Source organism: Babylonia areolata, chromosome 32 (assembly GCF_041734735.1).
Source record: "Babylonia areolata isolate BAREFJ2019XMU chromosome 32, ASM4173473v1, whole genome shotgun sequence".
NCBI lineage: Eukaryota > Metazoa > Mollusca > Gastropoda > Neogastropoda > Buccinidae > Babylonia > Babylonia areolata.
In genome coordinates, this window is record NC_134907.1 from 12,222,733 (window position 1) to 12,243,636 (window position 20,904).

General features: G+C 44.1%; 1 protein-coding gene across 1 annotated transcript in view; it reads left to right on the forward strand.

Annotated features, from left to right (window-relative positions):
* The window catches only part of LOC143276433 (trypsin-1-like), a 20,455-nt gene extending 11,095 nt beyond the window's left edge, over positions 1-9,360 (forward strand). Inside the window, exons 5-8 of the mRNA XM_076580923.1 lie at positions 362-474; positions 4,330-4,485; positions 7,024-7,163; positions 9,100-9,360. Coding sequence (XP_076437038.1) covers positions 362-474; positions 4,330-4,485; positions 7,024-7,163; positions 9,100-9,360 — 670 coding nt within the window. The remainder of the gene's footprint in view (positions 1-361; positions 475-4,329; positions 4,486-7,023; positions 7,164-9,099) is intronic.
* Positions 9,361-20,904: the final 11,544 nt, after the last annotated feature.

The following is a 20,904-nucleotide window of genomic DNA, read 5'->3' on the forward strand; positions in this document are numbered from 1 at the left end:
ACACAACACCATACAACACCACACAACACCATACAACACCACACAACACCATACAACACCACACAACACAACACCATACAACACAACACCACACAACACCATACCACACCACACAACACCACACAACACAACACCATACAACACCATACAACACAACACAACACAACACCACACAACACCACACCACACCATACCATACAACACAACACCATACAACACCACACAACACCATGCAACACCATACAACACCACACCACACCATAGCACACAGCACAACACCATACAACACCACACCACACCATAGCACACAGCACAACACCATACGGATACACCCACTACAACACTGTACGATACATTTCAGGGACCCCAACCTCCAGTACGCCATCACTGCCGGGGATCACGATCAGACGGAGGAGGAGGCAGCAGACCAGTTCCGTGAGGTGGAGAAAGTCTTCAACCACCCCGAGTACAATGGTAGGTGTCGCTGCCCTGATGGAACCGGTGTAGGGGGGGGGGGGGGGAGGGGGGTAGGGGGTGAAGGGGGGGGGGGGAGGGGCGTGGAGGGGGGGTGGGGTGGGAGATGGGTGGTTGTCTGTTGTTCGTCACGTGACTGTAGTTCATCGCTTAATTAACTCTTAGCAGTTCGCGGAAAATGTTTGAGTTTTGCTATAAAAACAATCACCACCCTGGCGTTGTTCAAGACTCAATATCTGACACTCACCAGCACATGCACTCATCTTACATACCAACTGAAAGGTAACTGAATATTCTTTCACGTGAAATCCATGTTTTGTTGACAACATGGATCAGAGAAGAATGGCATCTCCTCTAATTAGACCTTATGGGTAAAATATTTTTGTTTTTGTTTTATTTTTAATCAAAAAGTCTCAAAGAACTTTTTTTTTCGTTTTACTTTCTTCTTCTTCTTCTTTTCTTCTTCTTCTTCTTTTTTTTTTCTTTGCAAGGCTCAGCTTGCATCACAGATTGACATCAGCGTACAGTTGGGCAGCTCCGACTGTCCTAAAACCCTCTTGGACGAGAGAGTTGGGATGTAACTTGGGCAAGTCACTCTCCACTGTAATCACTGAAAAGTTAATTCTACCCAACTAGTTAGAACAGCCAGCAGTTGCCTCCTCTGCTGTTCTGGTGGTCATAGTCGGACACGACTGACTATCATACATTTTATCGCTTAGATCAGAGACTGGCGTGTTGCTTTACAGGTGGGTGGACCCAGCCACAGACTGAGAGCTGTTGTGTGATCAATGGTCTTCTCAACATACAGTGGAAAGTCATTGGCCCCAGCTCAGTCTTTAGTGAAGGGCTATGGCTCTCAAACTAGGAGGAATTCATTTACAGCTTAGTCTTTTGTGCAGTGCTATGACTCTCAAACTAGGAAGATCATTTGCCAGCTTTGTCTTTAGTGAAGGGCTATGGCTCTCAAACTAGGACGAATTCATTTACAGCTTAGTCTTTTGTGAAGGGCTATGACTCTCAAACTAGGAAGATCATTTGCCAGCTTTGTCTTTTGTGAAGGGCTATGGCTCTCAAACAAGGCGGAATTCATTTACAGCTTAGTCTTTTGTGCAGTGCTATGACTCTCAAACTAGGAAGATCATTTGCCAGCTTTGTCTTTTGTGAAGGGCTATGGCTCTCAAACAAGGCGGAATTCATTTACAGCTCAGTTTTTTGTGAAGGGCTATGACTCTCAAACAATGAGGAATTCATTTACAGCTTTTTCTTTCGTGAACGACTATGACTCAAACTAGGGGGAATTATTTTACAGCTTAATCTTTTGTGAAGGACTATGACTTTCAAAGGAGGGATTCATTTACAGCACCGTCTTTTGTGAAGGACTATGACTCTGAAACAAGGATGAATTCATTTACAGCTCAGCCTTTTGTGAAGGACTATGACTCTCAAACTAGGGGGAATTCATTGCCAGCTCAGTCTTTTGTGAAGAGCTATGGCTCTCAAACAAGGAGAAATTCGTTTACAGATTAATCTTTAGTGAAGGGCTATGGCTCTCAAACAAGGATGAATTCATTGCCAGCTCAGTCTTTAGTGAAGGGCTATGGCTCTCAAACTAGGACGAATTCATTGCCAGCTCAGTCTTTTGTGAAGGGCTATGACTCTCAAACAAGGAGGAATTCATTTACAGCTCAGTCTTTTGTGAAGGGCTATGACTCTCAAACCAGGAGGAATTCATTGCCAGCTCAGTCTTTTGTGAAGCGCTGTGACTCTCAAACTATGAGGAATTCATTTACAGCTCAATCTTTCGTGAAGGGCTATGACTCTCAAACAAGGAGAAATTCGTTTACAGATTAATCTTTCGTGAAGGGCTATGACTCTCAAACAAGGAGGAATTCATTGCCAGCTCAGTCTTTTGTGAAGGGCTATGACTCTCAAACAAGGAGGAATTCATTTACAGCTCAGTCTTTTGTGAAGGGCTATGACTCTCAAACAAGGAGGAATTCATTGCCAGCTCAGTCTTTTGTGAAGGGCTATGGCTCTCAAACAAGGAGAAATTCGTTTACAGATTAATCTTTCGTGAAGGGCTGTGACTCAGACTAGGAGGAATTCATTTACGCCAGCTCAGTCTTTAGTGAAGAGCTATGACTCTCAAACAAGGAGGAATTCATTGCCAGCTCAGTCTTTTGTGAAGAGCTATGACTCTCAAACAAGGAGGAATTCATTGCCAGCTCAGTCTTTTGTGAAGAGCTATGACTCTCAAACAAGGAGGAATTCATTGCCAGCTCAGTTTTTTGTGAAGAGCTATGGCTCTCAAACAAGGATGAATTCATTGCCAGCTCAGTCTTTTGTGAAGGGCTATGACTCTCAAACAAGGAGAAATTCGTTTACAGATTAATCTTTAGTGAAGAGCTATGACTCTCAAACAAGGAGAAATTCGTTTACAGATTAATCTTTCGTGAAGGGCTATGACTCTCAAACAAGGAGAAATTCGTTTACAGATTAATCTTTCGTGAAGAGCTATGACTCTCAAACAAGGAGGAATTCGTTTACAGATTAATCTTTCGTGAAGGGCTATGACTCTCAAACAAGGAGAAATTCGTTTACAGATTAATCTTTAGTGAAGAGCTATGACTCTCAAACAAGGAGAAATTCGTTTACAGATTAATCTTTCGTGAAGGGCTATGACTCTCAAACAAGGAGAAATTCGTTTACAGATTAATCTTTCGTGAAGAGCTATGACTCTCAAACAAGGAGGAATTCGTTTACAGATTAATCTTTCGTGAAGGGCTATGACTCTCAAACAAGGAGAAATTCGTTTACAGATTAATCTTTCGTGAAGGGCTATGACTCTCAAACAAGGAGAAATTCGTTTACAGATTAATCTTTCGTGAAGGGCTATGACTCTCAAACAAGGAGAAATTCGTTTACAGATTAATCTTTCGTGAAGGGCTATGACTCTCAAACAAGGAGAAATTCATTTACAGCTCAATCTTTCGTGAAGGGCTATGACTCTCAAACAAGGAGAAATTCGTTTACAGATTAATCTTTCGTGAAGGGCTATGACTCTCAAACAAGGAGGAATTCGTTTACAGATTAATCTTTTGTGAAGGGCTATGACTCTCAAACAAGGAGGAATTCATTTACAGCTCAGTCTTTTGTGAAGGGCTATGTCTCTCAAACAAGGAGGAATTCGCTTGCCAGCTCAGTCCTTTGTGAGGGACAGTGACTCTCAAAGTATGAGCCATGGCTGCACTGGCTCTAAGGGCTGCAGCCTTGGGATGGGGGCGGGGGTGGGGGGTAGGGGTCTAACTGACCTTCGGGGACCATCCCAGTGCCGACTGTCCTAAAGCCCTCATGGCCTTGAGAGCACAGATGTGGTTTATGGAAACAAGAGCATACCCAGCATGCAAACCTCACGAAACCGGAGTATGGCTGCCTACAGAGAACAAAGTATGGCTGCCTTTTAAACAAAACGGTATGTGTGTGCGCATGCATATGTGTGTGTGTGTGTGTGTGTTGTATGTGTGTGTGTGTGTGTGTGTGCATGCGTGTATGTGTGTGTGAGTGTATGTGTGTGTCTGTGCATGCGTGCATGTGTGTGTGTGTGTGTGTGTGTGTGTGTGTGTTCATGTGTGCGTGTGTGTATGTGTGTGTGTGTGTTTGTGTCTGTGAATGCGTACGTGTGTGTGTGTGTGTGTGTGTGTGTGTGTGTGTGTGTTCATGTGTGCGTGTGTGTATGTGTGTGTGTGTGTGTGTTTGTGTCTGTGAATGCGTACATGTGTGTGTGTGTGTGTGTGTGTGTGTGTGTGTGTGTGTGTGTGTGTGTGTGTGTGTGTGTGCGTGTCTGTGTACTCCCAGCTTCCTACACACTCAATGACATCGCGGTGCTGAGGCTTGCGTCTCCTCTGGATCTGTCCACGTCTAAAGTCAGCTCCATCAGTCTGAACTCGCTTGATGCCTGTCCTGAGGACTATGCTTCCTGCTCCGTCATCGGCTGGGGCCTCACTACTGAAGGTGTTGTGTTGTGTGTTCGTGTTCGTGTTTCTGTGTGTGGAGTGTATGAAGTGTGTGTGTGTGTGTGTGTGTGTGTGTGTGTGTGTGTGTGTGTGTGTGTGTGTGACTGACAATGACAACGTCAACGTTTCAAAATGTCCATTCAGCGTTACAACGCCCCTTAGACATGGGGAAAGTGAGAACAAGAAACACATGTGAACACATCTCAAATAAGAAATACATGTGCACGCATCTCAAATAAGAAATATATGTGAACACATCTCAAGTAAGAAATACATGTGAACACATCTCAGATAACAAATACATGTGAACGCATCTCAACGTGAACGCATCTCAAATAAGAAACTACATGTGAACACATCTCAAATAAGAAACTACATGTGAACACATCTCAAATAAGAAACTACATGTGAACACATCTCAAATAAGAAATACATGTGAACACATCTCAAATAAGAAACACATGTGAACACATCTCTCATTGGCACTGCAAGCAGGCACCAACGCGTGATTTCAATCAAACATAAATTCGGTCACGCACGCTCACATTCGCGAAAGGTCGCAGCCGTCCCAATCCAACTCCAAAGACCCTCCCCTAAGTTTACACACACACACACACACACATACTGCACACACACGCACACGAACTCCCACCCACCCACACCTCCCACACACACACATACATATGGTCAGAGGATCATTATTGAAACGAATTGCAAGATTAATTGCTGTCACTAATAATTTCCTTTTTTTCTTTTTTTCTTATTTGCATTGCTTATGCAATGAAATTCGCTACTTCCTTTAGGACACATTCATTATTGCATGAAAGAATGCTCGTCACACTATTTTGATCAGGAACGCCGGTGAACGAGCCCAGCCGGTTTTAAACAGTTTTTTTCCTAATGTCGTTATTAGCAGTACAGTGAAACAAACTTCATCTTCTGATCCATTTTCACATGATGGACAATTGACATCTGACAGGTCTTCGTTGTCAGCTAAGAACCTTTAATATATATATATATATATATATATATATATATATATATATATATATATATATATATATATATATATATATTACAATTTTTAAGACGAGTAACTCTGAGCAGGTTTTCGTTGTCAGCTAAGAACTTTAAAAAAATCTCTCTCTCTCTCTCTCTCTCTCTCTCTCTCTCTATATATATATATATATATATATATATATATATATATATATATATATATATATATATATTACAATTGTTAAGACCACTAACTCTGAGACGGAATCTTACAAGGTTATCTCTGTCCCACTTGTTTGTGATACATGACAAATACTTTTCTGCCTAGAAAACACTTTTGAAAGAATTAAACCATCTATATTCATCATCACCCTCTGTCTCTGAATGCCAATTTTGATTGCAATATGAAATAAATCACGTCTTTGAATTCAGCATTGAAACTGGACTCACACCCGATGCCCTAGCTAAACCATACAATTCCTAACTTATTTTTGGCAAAACGTTTTTGAATATCTGACACACTATTGTAATGGCCACATTCGTGTTGCAGCAAAAGATTTCCGTATGCCTGTCTGCACAGTCTTGACATAGGAAATTAAACAAGCTTTAACCAATAACTAATGCATTTCACTGATGGTCTAATATACAGTGGGTATCTTCCTGTTTGTTTGAGGCATACAGGAGGACATTTTAAGAATCTTTTCCTGGCAAACGCACAGGTGAATTATTTGCATTCTTCTTCCAAACCTCACAGTTCAGCTGCCTGTGTTAATAAATGGGTTCAGTTTGTGAATCAGTTTCCAAAACAGGGCAGGATCTATGGTTCCAAGTTTTCTAAAAGACGTCATTATTTCTGAAATAGTTTTCCTCTCCCTTTCTGCACGTCTCAGACAAATCAGTGCCTACATTCATTTTTGTCGTAAGAAAAAACATTCCCAGATATCATATATCTAGGAATGTGTGTGTGTGTGTGTGTGTGTGAGAGAGAGAGAGAGAGAGAGAGGTAGAGATAGACAGACAGACACAGACAGACAGACACAGACAGACAGACACAGACAGACAGACAAACAGACAAGCAGACAGAGAGACAGACAGACAGAGACAGACAAACAGACAGACAGACAGACAGATACAAACCAACAGACAGTCAGATGGACAAACCAACAGACAGACAGACAGACAGACAAACAAACAAACAGACAAACCGAAAGACAGACAAACAAACAAACCGACAGACAGACAGACAGGGAGGCAGGCAGACAGACAGACAGACAGACAGAGCGAGCCAGCGAGCCAGCGCAGTGAGAGATGCTTGAGTGTCGACTGTACTATGGTGTGTACCCCCGAAAACAGAGAATGGCTGCCAACACGACACGGCGGAGTTAATAATAAAAAAAAAAATAAAAATAATTAAAAAAAATTTTAAAAACCTAGTTATACACGCACATAAAAAGCCCACTCGTGTTCGAGTGAACTTGGGAGGTGCATGCATGCAGCCCACGAACGAAGAAGAAGATGATGACTGTGGTGTTGACAGGTGGTTCGGTGAGCCAGGTGCCCCTCAAGGTGAGCTTGGCTGTGTGGCCTCAGACCAACTGCACGGGTGTTTACGGTTGGTACAATTACGGTGATAACCAGATCTGCGCTGGTGGCGAGGAAGGCGAAGGCCCTTGTCAGGTATGTGTGTGTGTGTGTGTGTGTGTGTGTGTGTGTGTGTGTGTGTGTGTGTGCAGTGTGGAGGGTGCAATGGGGGGGGTGGGAGAAGGGGGGAAGGGTGTGTGTGTGTGTGTGTGTGTGTGTGTGTGTGTCTGTGTGCACGCGTGTGTGTGCTTGTGTGTGTGTGAGAGAGAGAGAGAGAGAGAGAGAGAGAAAAACCTAACAGTTACAGATACGTTCGTGTAACAATACAAAGGGAACTTTCATTTCAAGGGGAATAACTGAGACGTCTGTGTAACCATTTAATCAGAAGAAAAGGAACTTTCATTTCAAAGGGGAAAAACTAATAAAGATGTCCGTGTAACCATTTAATCAGAAGAAAAGGAAATTCCATTACAAGCGGGAAAACTAATAAAGATGTCCGTGTAACCATCTAATTAAAAGAAAAGGAAATTTCGTTACAAGGGGGAAAAACTAATGAAGATGTCCGTGTAAGAATGTAATCAGAAGGAAAGGAACTTTCATTACAAGGGGGGAAAACTAATAAAGATGTCCGTGTAAGAATGTAATCAGAAGGAAAGGAACTTTCATTACAAGGGGGGAAAACTAATAAAGATGTCCGTGTAAGAATGTAATCAGAAGGAAAGGAACTTTCATTACAAGGGGGAAAAACTAATAAAGATGTCCGTGTAAGAATGTAATCAGAAGAAAAGGAAATTCCATTACAAGGGGGGGGGGAAACTAATAAAGATGTCCGTGTAACCATTTAATCAGAAGAAAAGGAACTTTCATTACAAGCGGGAAAACTAATAAAGATGTCCGTGTAACCATCTAATCAGAAGAAAAGGAAATTTCGTTACAAGCGGGAAAACTAATAAAGATGTCCGTGTAACCATTTAATCAGAAGAAAAGGAACTTTCATTACAAGCGGGAAAACTAATAAAGATGTCCGTGTAACCATCTAATCAGAAGAAAAGGAAATTTCGTTACAAGCGGGAAAACTAATAAAGATGTCCGTGTAAGAATGTAATCAGAAGGAAAGGAACTTTCATTACAAGGGGGAAAAACTAATAAAGATGTCCGTGTAACCATCTAATCAGAAGAAAAGGAAATTCCATTACAAGGGGGGAGAGCTAATGACAATATCCGTGGAACCACTTAATCAAAAGAAAAGGAACTTCCATTACAAGGGGGGGCGGGGAGGCGGGGGGGGGCTAGGGTGGGGGACTAATAAAGATGTCCGTGTAACCATCTAATCAGAAGAAAAGGAAATTCCATTACAAGGGGGGAGAGCTAATGACAATATCCGTGGAACCACTTAATCAAAAGAAAAGGAACTTTCATTACAAGGGGGGGGGGGGAACTAATAAAGATGTCCGTGTAAGAATGTAATCAGAAGGAAAGGAACTTTCATTACAAGGGGGAAAAACTAATAAAGATGTCCGTGGAACCACTTAATCAAAAGAAAAGGAACTTTCATTACAAGGGGAGGAAGCTAATAAAGATGTCCGTGTAACCACTTAATCAAAAGAAAAGGAACTTTCATTACAAGGGGAGAAAGCTAATAAAGATGTCCGTGTAACCACTTAATCAAAAGAAAAGGAACTTTCATTACAAGGGGAGGAAGCTAATAAAGATGTCCGTGGAACCACTTAATCAAAAGAAAAGGAAATTTCATTACATGGGGAGGAAGCTAATAAAGATGTCCGTGTAACCACTTAATCAAAAGAAAAGGAAATTTCATTACAAGGGTGTTGGGGGAAGGGGGGGGGTGATAAAGATATCCGTGGAACCATCCTATTAGAAGAAGAAGAACTTCCATTAAACAACAACAACAACAACAACTTTCATTACAAGAGAATCAACTAACAGTTTCAAACACGTCTGTCTGTCCCCTGTGTGTGTGTGTGTGTGTGTGTGTGTGTGTGTGTGTGTGTGTGTGTGTGTGTGTGCTCAGGGAGACTCTGGGGGGCCCCTGGTCTGTGAGTGTGGGGGTGACACCTCCAATGTTGGCATCGTGTCCTACGGCTACGGTTGCGCCCGGGAAGGCTATCCCGCTGTCTTCGCCCGCGTGTCCAGTTACCTCCCCTGGATCAAGGACATCATGGACGAGGGCGAGGGTGAGGGTGAGGGTGAGGGCGAGGGTGAGGGTGAGGGTTGGCCGACTATCAACGTCAATGTGACCGTTGATGTGTCCGTTGGCGCAAACAGCGATTAGGTAATTGATGGGAGTCAAATCAGGTGAGGGGAAGTGAGCCTTCTCGTCTCACTGCCCAGACTGTGCACCGTGGGTCAGACCTGATCTGATCGGTGTTGATATTGATCACTGTTGATGTTGATCGGCTGTTGGATGCTGACATTAGTAGCTGTTGATATTGATCGTTGTTGATGTTGATCACTGCTGATATTGATCACTGCTGATGTTCGTCACTGTTGATATCGATCACTGTTGATATTGATTACTGTTGATATTGATCACTATTGATATTGGTCACTGCTGATCACTGCTGAGATTGATCACTATTGATATTGATTACTGTTGATATTGATCACTACTGATATTGATTACTGCTGATGTTGATCACTATTGATATTGATTACTGTTGATATTGATCACTGTCTATATTGATCACTGTTTAAATTGATCACCGTCGATTACTGTTGATATTGATCACTGTCTATATTGATCACTATTTAAATTGATCACCGTCGATCACTGTTGATATTGATCACTGTCGATGTTGATCACCGTCGATCACTGTTGATATTGATCACTGTTGATGTTGATCATTGTTGATCGCTGTTGATATTGATCACTGTTGATACTGATCACTGTTGTGTACGTCTGGTTCATGATGACCCTTGCTGTCTTGCTCTGTGGCAATCTTCTCCCTTCCTCACTGAATAAACAACGATGAGCATCGACACGAGTTTTCAGGGAGTTTCTTTCATGTCCTTTTTTTTTCTTCTTCTTCTTCTTTTTTTTTTTTCCTCATTCCTTACTTGTCCGTCTTATTTTCTTTCTCTTTCTTCTTCTTCTTCTTGTCTTTTTTCTCACTCATTTCGTCTCCTGTTTTCATAATTGCTTGATCGATTTACATATCGTTTACCCACACAACTTGAATTTTGACCTGATATGTCGGTTTGACATAAAATGATTCACAATCGTAATTATCAAGGACAAGGAAATCACAAAATCCCTGGCGAAGTGGTCCACATCGCAGACTGACGGCTGGGATGACACGGGTTCCATTCTCAGCAGCCTAATCAGAGTTGTGCTGTGGGCCTAAATAGGAATACTGGGACCAACCAGTCGAGTATCATCCACTTCACAGATGCGTGTGTGTGTGTGTGTGTGTGTGTGTGTGTGTGTGTGTGTGTGTGTGTGTGTGTGTGTGTGTGTGTGTGTGTGTTGTTCAAATTTCCTTACCAACACTGCATGTGTCTGTATCTTTCAGGCCTGGTTAACGCCGGGATGTCATTATGAAAGGAAGCGTAGAACACAGCCTTGTCTCAAACCTAAATAGACCCCCATACCATCATCAGCATTATCTTCATCATTCTCATTCACTACCGATATAGAAACAACAGGTCCCAAAATATGCGGACTTCACTTCCATGCCCTACTCTCGTGGTGACCTCAATTTCGAACCCCCTCCATCTTCCATTCTTGGGGTGAGTCTTGTCAAAGTTTTTGGTGTCAGTAGATTCATGAAGGATCGTCGCTGGAGGGACGTGGTGACGGTCTCCACTCTGGGGAAGACGCTCACTCTGCCTGGCTCAGTGACTTAAACGATTTATTGTCGCCAGTAGGGGGCTCAGTAGGTGGTGTCCTGCGACTGTTAATAGAACATACTAGGCACTACTGAACACCACCAAACTGACTCAGCAACAGTATGGGGTCTCCTCTGGTGTGTGGCCTCCTGGCGACCAAACATTAAGTTGGTTCATTTCTGGACTGCTGACGCTGGGACTGCGACACCCAAACTCAGGTGTGTCCGTGTGTGTGTGTGTGTGTGTGTGTGTGTGTGTGTGTGTGTGTGTGTGTGTTAGCCACTGAAACAACGCGGACGATCAGGTAGAACATATTAAAGATCCTGTAACCCATGTCGGTGTTCGGTGAGTTATGGAGACACGAAAATACCTAGCATGCACGAACCACGACAGAGTCATCGGCAAGTCGATGTTGGTCGTGTTACGGAAAGAAGAAGAAGAAACTACATAAAATGAAAGCAGGGACATGATGGAACCTGCCGACCGTAGACTGATGAACTCTTTTCATCACATGAGTGGAGTTTAACGCCGGATCTATGGGTTGTGCTCTATCATGTGTATGTACTTAACAACAACAACAACAACAACAATGATAATAATAATAATAATAACTTAGTGATAATACATTCACACATGACTGTGCAACTCAAAATGAATGCATCACCATGGTCAAGTTTGCCGACGATACTACTCTAGAAGGGCTGATTACGAACAGTGATGAGTCAAAATATAGGCCGGAAGAAGTACTGGAACTTGTCAGCTGGTGTGATAAAAACAAATTAGAACTCAACGTATCAAAAGCAAAAGAATTAATTTTAGATTTCACTGAACAGATCTGACCCCTTACCACTTGTCATTAAAGACAAGCAAGCAGAGATCATCAGCGATCATCACTTGTCATGAAATACAAGCAAGTAGAGATCATCAGCGAACTTTAAATTTCTCGGACTGATCATTTCCAACGATCTGAAATGGGAGAAAAATAGGAACAAATTGTTAAGAAATCACAACAGCGCCTGTATTTTCTTCGGCGCCTCAAAATGTTCGGACTTAAAAAACTGAGAAATCTTAGTTGATTTCTACTGAGCAGTCATTGAAAGTGTGCTAACGTTTGCTATTACTGTTTGGTACGGAAACATTTCCAAGGCAGAAGTTGCAGCCCTTAACAGAATCGTCAAAACTGCCACCAAAGTTGCCGGGGCTGATCTACCTCTCTAGAAGACATATATTATAAACTGCAACTCAAAAAAGCAAAATCAAGCAGCCAGGACGAATCACATCCAGCTTTTGGGATTTTCGAGATGCTCCCCTCTGGTCGACAGAACAGAAGTATAAGGACGAAAACCAATCGCTTCGCCAGCAGCTTTTTCCCCAAAGTAGTAAATGCCCTGTTTCCCGAACAAATCCAGTATGATAAACAGAATTGTGCAATCAAACAACCATGTACCTGAACATCTAGTCATCAGCCCCATCCCCATGTAATATGTGACTTCTGTTCAAACGTGTGTATGTGTGAGAGAGAGAGAGAGGGGGGAGGGGGGTCGTGCCACATGCATGTGTGAGTATGCACAAGTTTTAATTTTGATATGCACTTGTATGTATCCTGTTTTCTACTGTATCTGTGTTTGTGTATGATTTTCGATTTATATTCGTACCTTGTTATGTACTATCCCTCAATATTCCTTGTGACCCTGGTACACTTGGTGATAATTCTATTCTGTTCTAATAATAATGATAATATTATTATCAGTTATCATTACTACGTAATAATATAATAGTATCATACCAACAATAGTAATGATAGAATAGTTGTTGCTGCTGCTGTCTGGTCTAAAGATGGGGAAAGATTTGATATGCGTAGAAACCTTTGAAGTACACTTATCAGGGCCTATAATTATTATCTCAGTGATTGAAACCAAAGTAAATCATAATTACCGCCCTTGACGTAATTTCCGCTCCCCATGAGATGAAGACGGAAGTTCGCAGAAGAAGAGACTTAACAACCTCCATTCCATTTGTTTGTGTGCCATACTTGGGGCGGACACCACAAACCGGTATGTATTGATAACTGGTCGATAGATTCGAAAATTAACATGCTCGTCTAACCATTGCTGCACACAAAAACCAACAGCTTGTTCCTGAAGCATAAGATATTAGTCAAGAAAGTTTTATTTTTGTGCACGTTCAGTTGCAAACAGGAAGTAAATTCATTGGCATTGCAGCCCTCTCGACGAGTGAGCTTTTTCTTTCGTTAAGCCTTAGCATTGCTTTCGTGCACTGTCAAACACTTTTAAAGTGAAGTTCATGTTTTGTCATATTTAGCTTAAGTGATGTGAAGATAGTATCTTTGTCAGAATCTTCAAAATAATCGAAGATTTATGTCTCATTGAGGCGTGTCAGGTTCTGCTGGATAGTTTGGCACACACTTCCTGGTCGAGTTTTGTTCGTTAGTATCAGTATCGGTAGTGAGTGGGTGGGTGGGTGGGTGGGAACTGCAGGCTCCCCTGGGCCGAGCGCGGACCCTCGACAGCCGTCGGTCCTGACAAGGAGGCCGTTGTGACCGTGGCAGTCACCTGTGGGTTGACAGAGGCCCGATTTGTGGACTGAGTGGCAATATTGGTCGAGGAGCTTGACCTGACCGACAAGAAGTCGATCCCACTTGTCGGGGCTGTGTGTGTCACCCTGTGAGATGTGCTGGGCTGGGTCTGGTGGGGAGCGGACAAGGGGTTGGCCCCTGGTCCTCCCGGGAACCCAGCGTGCACCACAGGTGTGCCCCAGTACGAGTAGAATGGGGGTAACCACCCATAGGCACCAGCCATCCTGTGACCCCATCCCCAAGGGTCACTGGCGCCTTGACCTCCATGAAGGGAAAAACCTGGCCAAGTCGGAGAGAGGTCCGGTCCGACTTGGGTGTCAGTCCCGCCCGAAGACGAGCGGGCTGACTGCCCGGAACCGCCTGACACGCGCGGGCCTCCCCCAGCAGGGGAGACCGGCCGGATAGCGGGATGACGTGCAGAGCAGGTAGCCACGCGCCCCGAATCCCCTCCCGTGGGGAGACTGGGATGGCTTGGCCCAGGGTGGGCAAAGTAGAGGTCTCCCCCCAGAACCAAAATTTTCTTCCCCCTAGAAGGTGGTGGGGGAGGGGGGTCGACAGAGAAGGGAGGAGGGGGAACAGCAATGAGGCCCCTGAGGGCCGTCTCCGAGTGGGGGCCCGGGTAACGGCCGTGCGCGGCCTCCCCTTGGGGGTTTGCGCCTAGCTGCGAGTCCTCACTGCCAAGAGAGGACTTGCCACTCCCCCCTCTCCCTGCCTCGCGCTGGGACACCTCAGGAGGCGACGCTCGTACCCCTTTCCCACCGCTCCCCTTCATGACCGTTTTACCGGTACGAGAGTCGCCGCCTCCGTGATCAGCGTCTAAAGACTTCTCGCCGCGGTCCATATCAGGAGGAATCATGAGCTCCGGGCCTGGGAGAGTCTCTTGCCGAGTCTCAATCCCAGCCTCATGATTCCTGCCTTCGTGGGATGGCATACGAGGTATGGTACCCGTGCTTAGGCACCCAGCGAAAGTCCAGTCCCCAACAGAGAAAAGAAAGACAGGATCGACTTAGAGGTAGAGAAAAACGAACGAATCGAGGGGGCCGAGTCTAATCGAGTACACAGAATGTAAGAATACAATAAACACAAGCTGCATGCAGCAAAATAAGGCCAAATGAATATGCTTAATAGCCAAAAAAAGCGTAAGACGAGACAGAGCGTAAACCTGACAAGATGGCGTGGAGAGCCTTGGCCAGAGCAATGATTCAGCGCTTATAGCTTTTAGAAGCGTTTGATTGGCTAAGAGCGGACCGGGAAAGACGGCTCGTCTTTTCACTGTTAGCCGCGCGAAATTTGGCCAAGCAGAGCAAACCGATAGGCCTAGTTTGCATCAGTTTGACATGGTAAGTATATGTATCACCAAACATGGAGTATAACACAAACTCCTCCTATCGGTAGCTCAAGGAGGTGTCACTGCGTTCGGGCAAATCCATATACGCTACACCACATATACCAAGCAGATGCCTGACCAGCAGCACGACCCAACACACTTCGTCAGGCCTTGAGAAGAAAAAAAAGAAGAAAAAAAGATAATAATAACAATAATAACAATAAATGAAAAAAAAACAAAAAAAACAATAATGATGATAAATAAGCAAATAAATTTAAAACATGCAAACACACATTCACACATACACACACACATGCATAACACTAACATATGCAACAAACATGCAGTTTCACAGATACGAAAGCACAAACAAATACACATGAACGTACATGAGCCCCGATACACACCCACACACACACACACACACACACACCATCTCCCAAATTACCCTGCAAAGGAATATGCAGCTATAATAGCAGAGTGGTTTAATTAAGCGTTGGACTGACTTTCAATCTGAGGGTCCCGGGTTCGAATCACGGTAACGGCGCCTGGTGGATAAAGGTAGGGGATTTTTCCGATCTGCCAGGTCAACATATAATTATGTGCAGACCTGCTAGTGCCTGAACCCCTTTCGTGTGTACACGCACGCAGAAGATCAAATACGCACGTTAAAGATCCTGTAACCCATGTCGGTGTTCGGTGGGTTATGGAGACACGAAAATACCTAGCATGCATGAACCACGACAGAGTCATCGGCAAGTCGATGTTGGTCGTGTTACGGAAAGAAGAAGAAGAAACTACATAAAATGAAAGCAGAGACATGATGGAACCTGCCGACCGTAGACTGATGAACTCTTTTCATCACATGAGTGGAGTTTAACGCCGGATCTATGGGTTGTGCTCTATCATGTGTATGTACTTAACAACAACAACAATGATAATAATAATAATAATAATAATAATAACTTAGTGATAATACATTCACACATGACTGTGCAACTCAAAATGAATGCAACACCATGGTCAAGTTTGCCGACGATACTACTCTAGAACGGCTGATTACGAACAGTGATGAGTCAAAATATAGGCCAGAAGAAGTACTGGAACTTGTCAGCTGGTGTGATAAAAACAAATTAGAACTCAACGTATCAAAAGCAAAAGAATTAATTTTAGATTTCACTGAACAGATCTGACCCCTTACCACTTGTCATTAAAGACAAGCAAGCAGAGATCATCAGCGATCATCACTTGTCATGAAATACAAGCAAGTAGAGATCATCAGCGAACTTTAAATTTCTTGGACTGATCATTTCCAACGATCTGAAATGGGAGAAAAATAGGAACAAATTGTTAAGAAATCACAACAGCGCCTGTATTTTCTTCGGCGCCTCAAAAAGTTCGGACTTAAAAAACTGAGAAATCTTAGTTGATTTCTACTGAGCAGTCATTGAAAGTGTGCTAACGTTTGCTATTACTGTTTGGTACGGAAACATTTCCAAGGCAGAAGTTGCAGCCCTTAACAGAATCGTCAAAACTGCCACCAAAGTTGCCGGGGCTGATCTACCTCTCTAGAAGACATATATTATAAACTGCAACTCAAAAAAGCAAAATCAAGCAGCCAGGACGAATCACATCCAGCTTTTGGGATTTTCGAGATGCTCCCCTCTGGTCGACAGAACAGAAGTATAAGGACGAAAACCAGTCGCTTCGCCAGCAGCTTTTTCCCCAAAGTAGTAAATGCCCTGTTTCCCGAACAAATCCAGTATGATAAACAGAATTGTGCAATCAAACAACCATGTACCCGAACATCTAGTCATCAGCCCCATCCCCATGTAATGTGACTTCTGTTCAAACGTGTGTGTGAGAGAGAGAGAGCGGGGGGGGGGGGGGGGGGGGGGTCGTGCCACATGCATGTGTGAGTATGCACAAGTTTTAATTTTGATATGCACTTGTATGTATCCTGTTTTCTACTGTATCTGTGTTTGTGTATGATTTTCGATTTATATTCGTACCTTGTTATGTACTATCCCCCAATATTCCTTGTGACCCTGGTACACTTGGTGATAATTCTATTCTGTTCTAATAATAATGATAATATTATTATCAGTTATCATTACTACGTAATAATATAATAGTATCATATCAACAATAGTAATGATAGAATAGTTGTTGCTGCTGCTGTCTGGTCTAAAGATGGGGAAAGATTTGATATGCGTAGAAACCTTTGAAGTACACTTATCAGGGCCTATAATTATTATCTCAGTGATTGAAACCAAAGTAAATCATAATTACCGCCCTTGACGTAATTTCCGCTCCCCATGAGATGAAGACGGAAGTTCGCAGAAGAAGAGACTTAACAACCTCCATTCCATTTGTTTGTGTGCCATACTTGGGGCGGACACCACAAACCGGTATGTATTGATAACTGGTCGATAGATTCGAAAATTAACATGCTCGTCTAACCATTGCTGCACACAAAAACCAACAGCTTGTTCCTGAAGCATAAGATATTTGTCAAGAAAGTTTTATTTTTGTGCATGTTCAGTTGCAAACAGGAAGTAAATTCATTGGCATTGCAGCCCTCTCGACGAGTGAGCTTTTTCTTTCGTTAAGCCTTAGCATTGCTTTCGTGCACTGTCAAACACTTTTAAAGTGAAGTTGATGTTTTGTCATATTTAGCTTAAGTGATGTGAAGATAGTATCTTTGTCAGAATCTTCAAAATAATCGAAGATTTATGTCTCATTGAGGCGTGTCAGGTTCTGCTGGATAGTTTGGCACACACTTCCTGGTCGAGTTTTGTTCGTTAGTATCAGTATCGGTAGTGGGTGGGTGGGTGGGAACTGCAGGCTCCCCTGGGCCGAGCGGGGACCCTCGACAGCCGTCGGTCCTGACAAGGAGGCCGTTGTGACCGTGGCAGTCACCTGTGGGTTGACAGAGGCCCGATTTGTGGACTGAGTGGCAATATTGGTCGAGGAGCTTGACCTGACCGACAAGAAGTCGATCCCACTTGTCGGGGCTGTGTGTGTCACCCTGTGAGATGTGCTGGGCTGGGTCTGGTGGGGAGCGGACAAGGGGTTGGCCCCTGGTCCTCCCGGGAACCCAGCGTGCACCACAGGTGTGCCCCAGTACGAGTAGAATGGGGGTAACCACCCATAGGCACCAGCCATCCTGTGACCCCATCCCCAAGGGTCACTGGCGCCTTGACCTCCATGAAGGGAAAAACCTGGCCAAGTCGGAAAGAGGTCCGGTCCGACTTGGGTGTCAGTCCCGCCCGAAGACGAGCGGGCTGACTGCCCGGAACCGCCTGACACGCGCGGGCCTCCCCCAGCAGGGGAGACCGGCCGGATAGCGGGATGACGTGCAGAGCAGGTAGCCACGCGCCCCGAATCCCCTCCCGTGGGGAGACTGGGGTGGCTTGGCCCAGGGTGGGCAAAGTAGAGGTCTCCCCCCGGAACCAAAATTTTCTTCCCCCCAGAAGGTGGTGGGGGAGGGGGGTCGACAGAGAAGGGAGGAGGGGGAACAGCAATGAGGCCCCTGAGGGCCGTCTCCGAGTGGGGGCCCGGGTAACAGCCGGGCGCGGCCTCCCCTTGGGGGTTTGCGCCTAGCTGCGAGTCCTCACTGCCAAGAGAGGACTTGCCACTCGCCCCTCTCCCTGCCTCGCACTGGGACACCTCAGGAGGCGACGCTCGTACCCCTTTCCCACCGCTCCCCTTCATGACCGTTTTACCGGTACGAGAGTCGCCGCCTCCGCGATCAGCGTCTAAAGACTTCTCGCCGCGGTCCGTATCAGGAGGAATCATGAGCTCCGGGCCTGGGAGAGTCTCTTGCCGAGTCTCAATCCCAGCCTCATGATTCCTGCCTTCGTGGGATGGCATACGAGGTATGGTACCCGTGCTTAGGCACCCAGCGAAAGTCCGATCCCCAACAGAGAAAGGAAAGACAGGATCGACTGAGAGGTAGAGAAAAACGAACGAATCGAGGGGGCCGAGTCTAATCGAGTACACAGAATGTAAGAATACAATAAACACAAGCTGCATGCAGCAAAATAAGGCCAAATGAATACGCTTAATAGCCAAAAAAAAGCGTAAGACGAGACAGAGCGTAAACCTGACAAGATGGCGTGGAGAGCCTTGGCCAGAGCAATGATTCAGCGCTTATAGCTTTTAGAAGCGTTTGATTGGCTAAGAGCGGACCGGGAAAGACGGCTCGTCTTTTCACTGTTAGCCGCGCGAAATTTGGCCAAGCAGAGCAAACCGATAGGCCTAGTTTGCATCAGTTTGACATGGTAAGTATATGTATCACCAAACATGGAGTATAACACAAACTCCTCCTATCGGTAGCTCAAGGAGGTGTCACTGCGTTCGGGCAAATCCATATACGCTACACCACATATACCAAGCAGAAGCCTGACCAGCAGCACAACCCAACACACTTGGTCAGGCCTTGAGAAGAAAAAAAAGAAGAAAAAAAGATAATAATAACAATAATAACAATAAATGAAAAAAACAAAACAAAACAATAATGATGATAAATAAGCAAATAAATTTAAAACATGCAGACACACATTCACACATACACACACACATGCATAACACTAACATATGCAACAAACATGCAGTTTCACAGATACGAAAGCACAAACAAATACACATGAACGTACATGAGCCCCGATACACACCCACACACACACACACACACACCATCTCCCAAATTACCCTGCAAAGGAATATGTAGCTATAATAGCAGAGTGGTTTAATTAAGCGTTGGACTGACTTTCAATCTGAGGGTCCCGGGTTCGAATCACGGTAACGGCGCCTGGTGGATAAAGGGAGGGGATTTTTCCGATCTGCCAGGTCAACATATAATCATGTGCAGACCTGCTAGTGCCTGAACCCCTTTCGTGTGTACACGCACGCAGAAGATCAAATACGCACGTTAAAGATCCTGTAACCCATGTCGGTGTTCGGTGGGTTATGGAGACACGAAAATACCTAGCATGCATGAACCATGACAGAGTCATCGGCAAGTCGATGTTGGTCGTGTTACGGAAAGAAGAAGAAGAAACTACATAAAATGAAAGCAGAGACATGATGGAACCTGCCGACCGTAGACTGATGAACTCTTTTCATCACATGAGTGGAGTTTAACGCCGGATCTATGGGTTGTGCTCTATCATGTGTATGTACTTAACAACAACAACAATGATAATAATAATAATAATAATAACTTAGTGATAATACATTCACACATGACTGTGCAACTCAAAATGAATGCAACACCATGGTCAAGTTTGCCGACGATACTACTCTAGAACGGCTGATTACGAACAGTGATGAGTCAAAATATAGGCCGGAAGAAGTACTGGAACTTGTCAGCTGGTGTGATAAAAACAAATTAGAACTCAACGTATCAAAAGCAAAAGAATTAATTTTAGATTTCACTGAACAGATCTGACCCCTTACCACTTGTCATTAAAGACAAGCAAGCAGAGATCATGAGCGATCATCACTTGTCATGAAATACAAGCAAGTAGAGATCATCAGCGAACTTTAAATTTCTCGGACTGATCATTTCCAACGATCTGAAATGGGAGAAAAATAGGAACAAATTGTTAAGAAATCACAACAGCGCCTGTATTTTCTTCGGCGCCTCAAAATGTTCGGACTTAAAAAACTGAGAAATCTTAGTTGATTTCTACTGAGCAGTCATTGAAAGTGTGCTAACGTTTGCTATTACTGTTTGGTACGGAAACATTTCCAAGGCAGAAGTTGCAGCCCTTAACAGAATCGTCAAAACTGCCACCAAAGTTGCCGGGGCTGATCTACCTCTCTAGAAGACATATATTATAAACTGCAACTCAAAAAAGCAAAATCAAGCAGCCAGGACGAATCACATCCAGCTTTTGGGATTTTCGAGATGCTCCCCTCTGGTCGACAGAACAGAAGTATAAGGACGAAAACCAATCGCTTCGCCAGCAGCTTTTTCCCCAAAGTAGTAAATGCCCTGTTTCCCGAACAAATCCAGTATGATAAACAGAATTGTGCAATCAAACAACCATGTACCT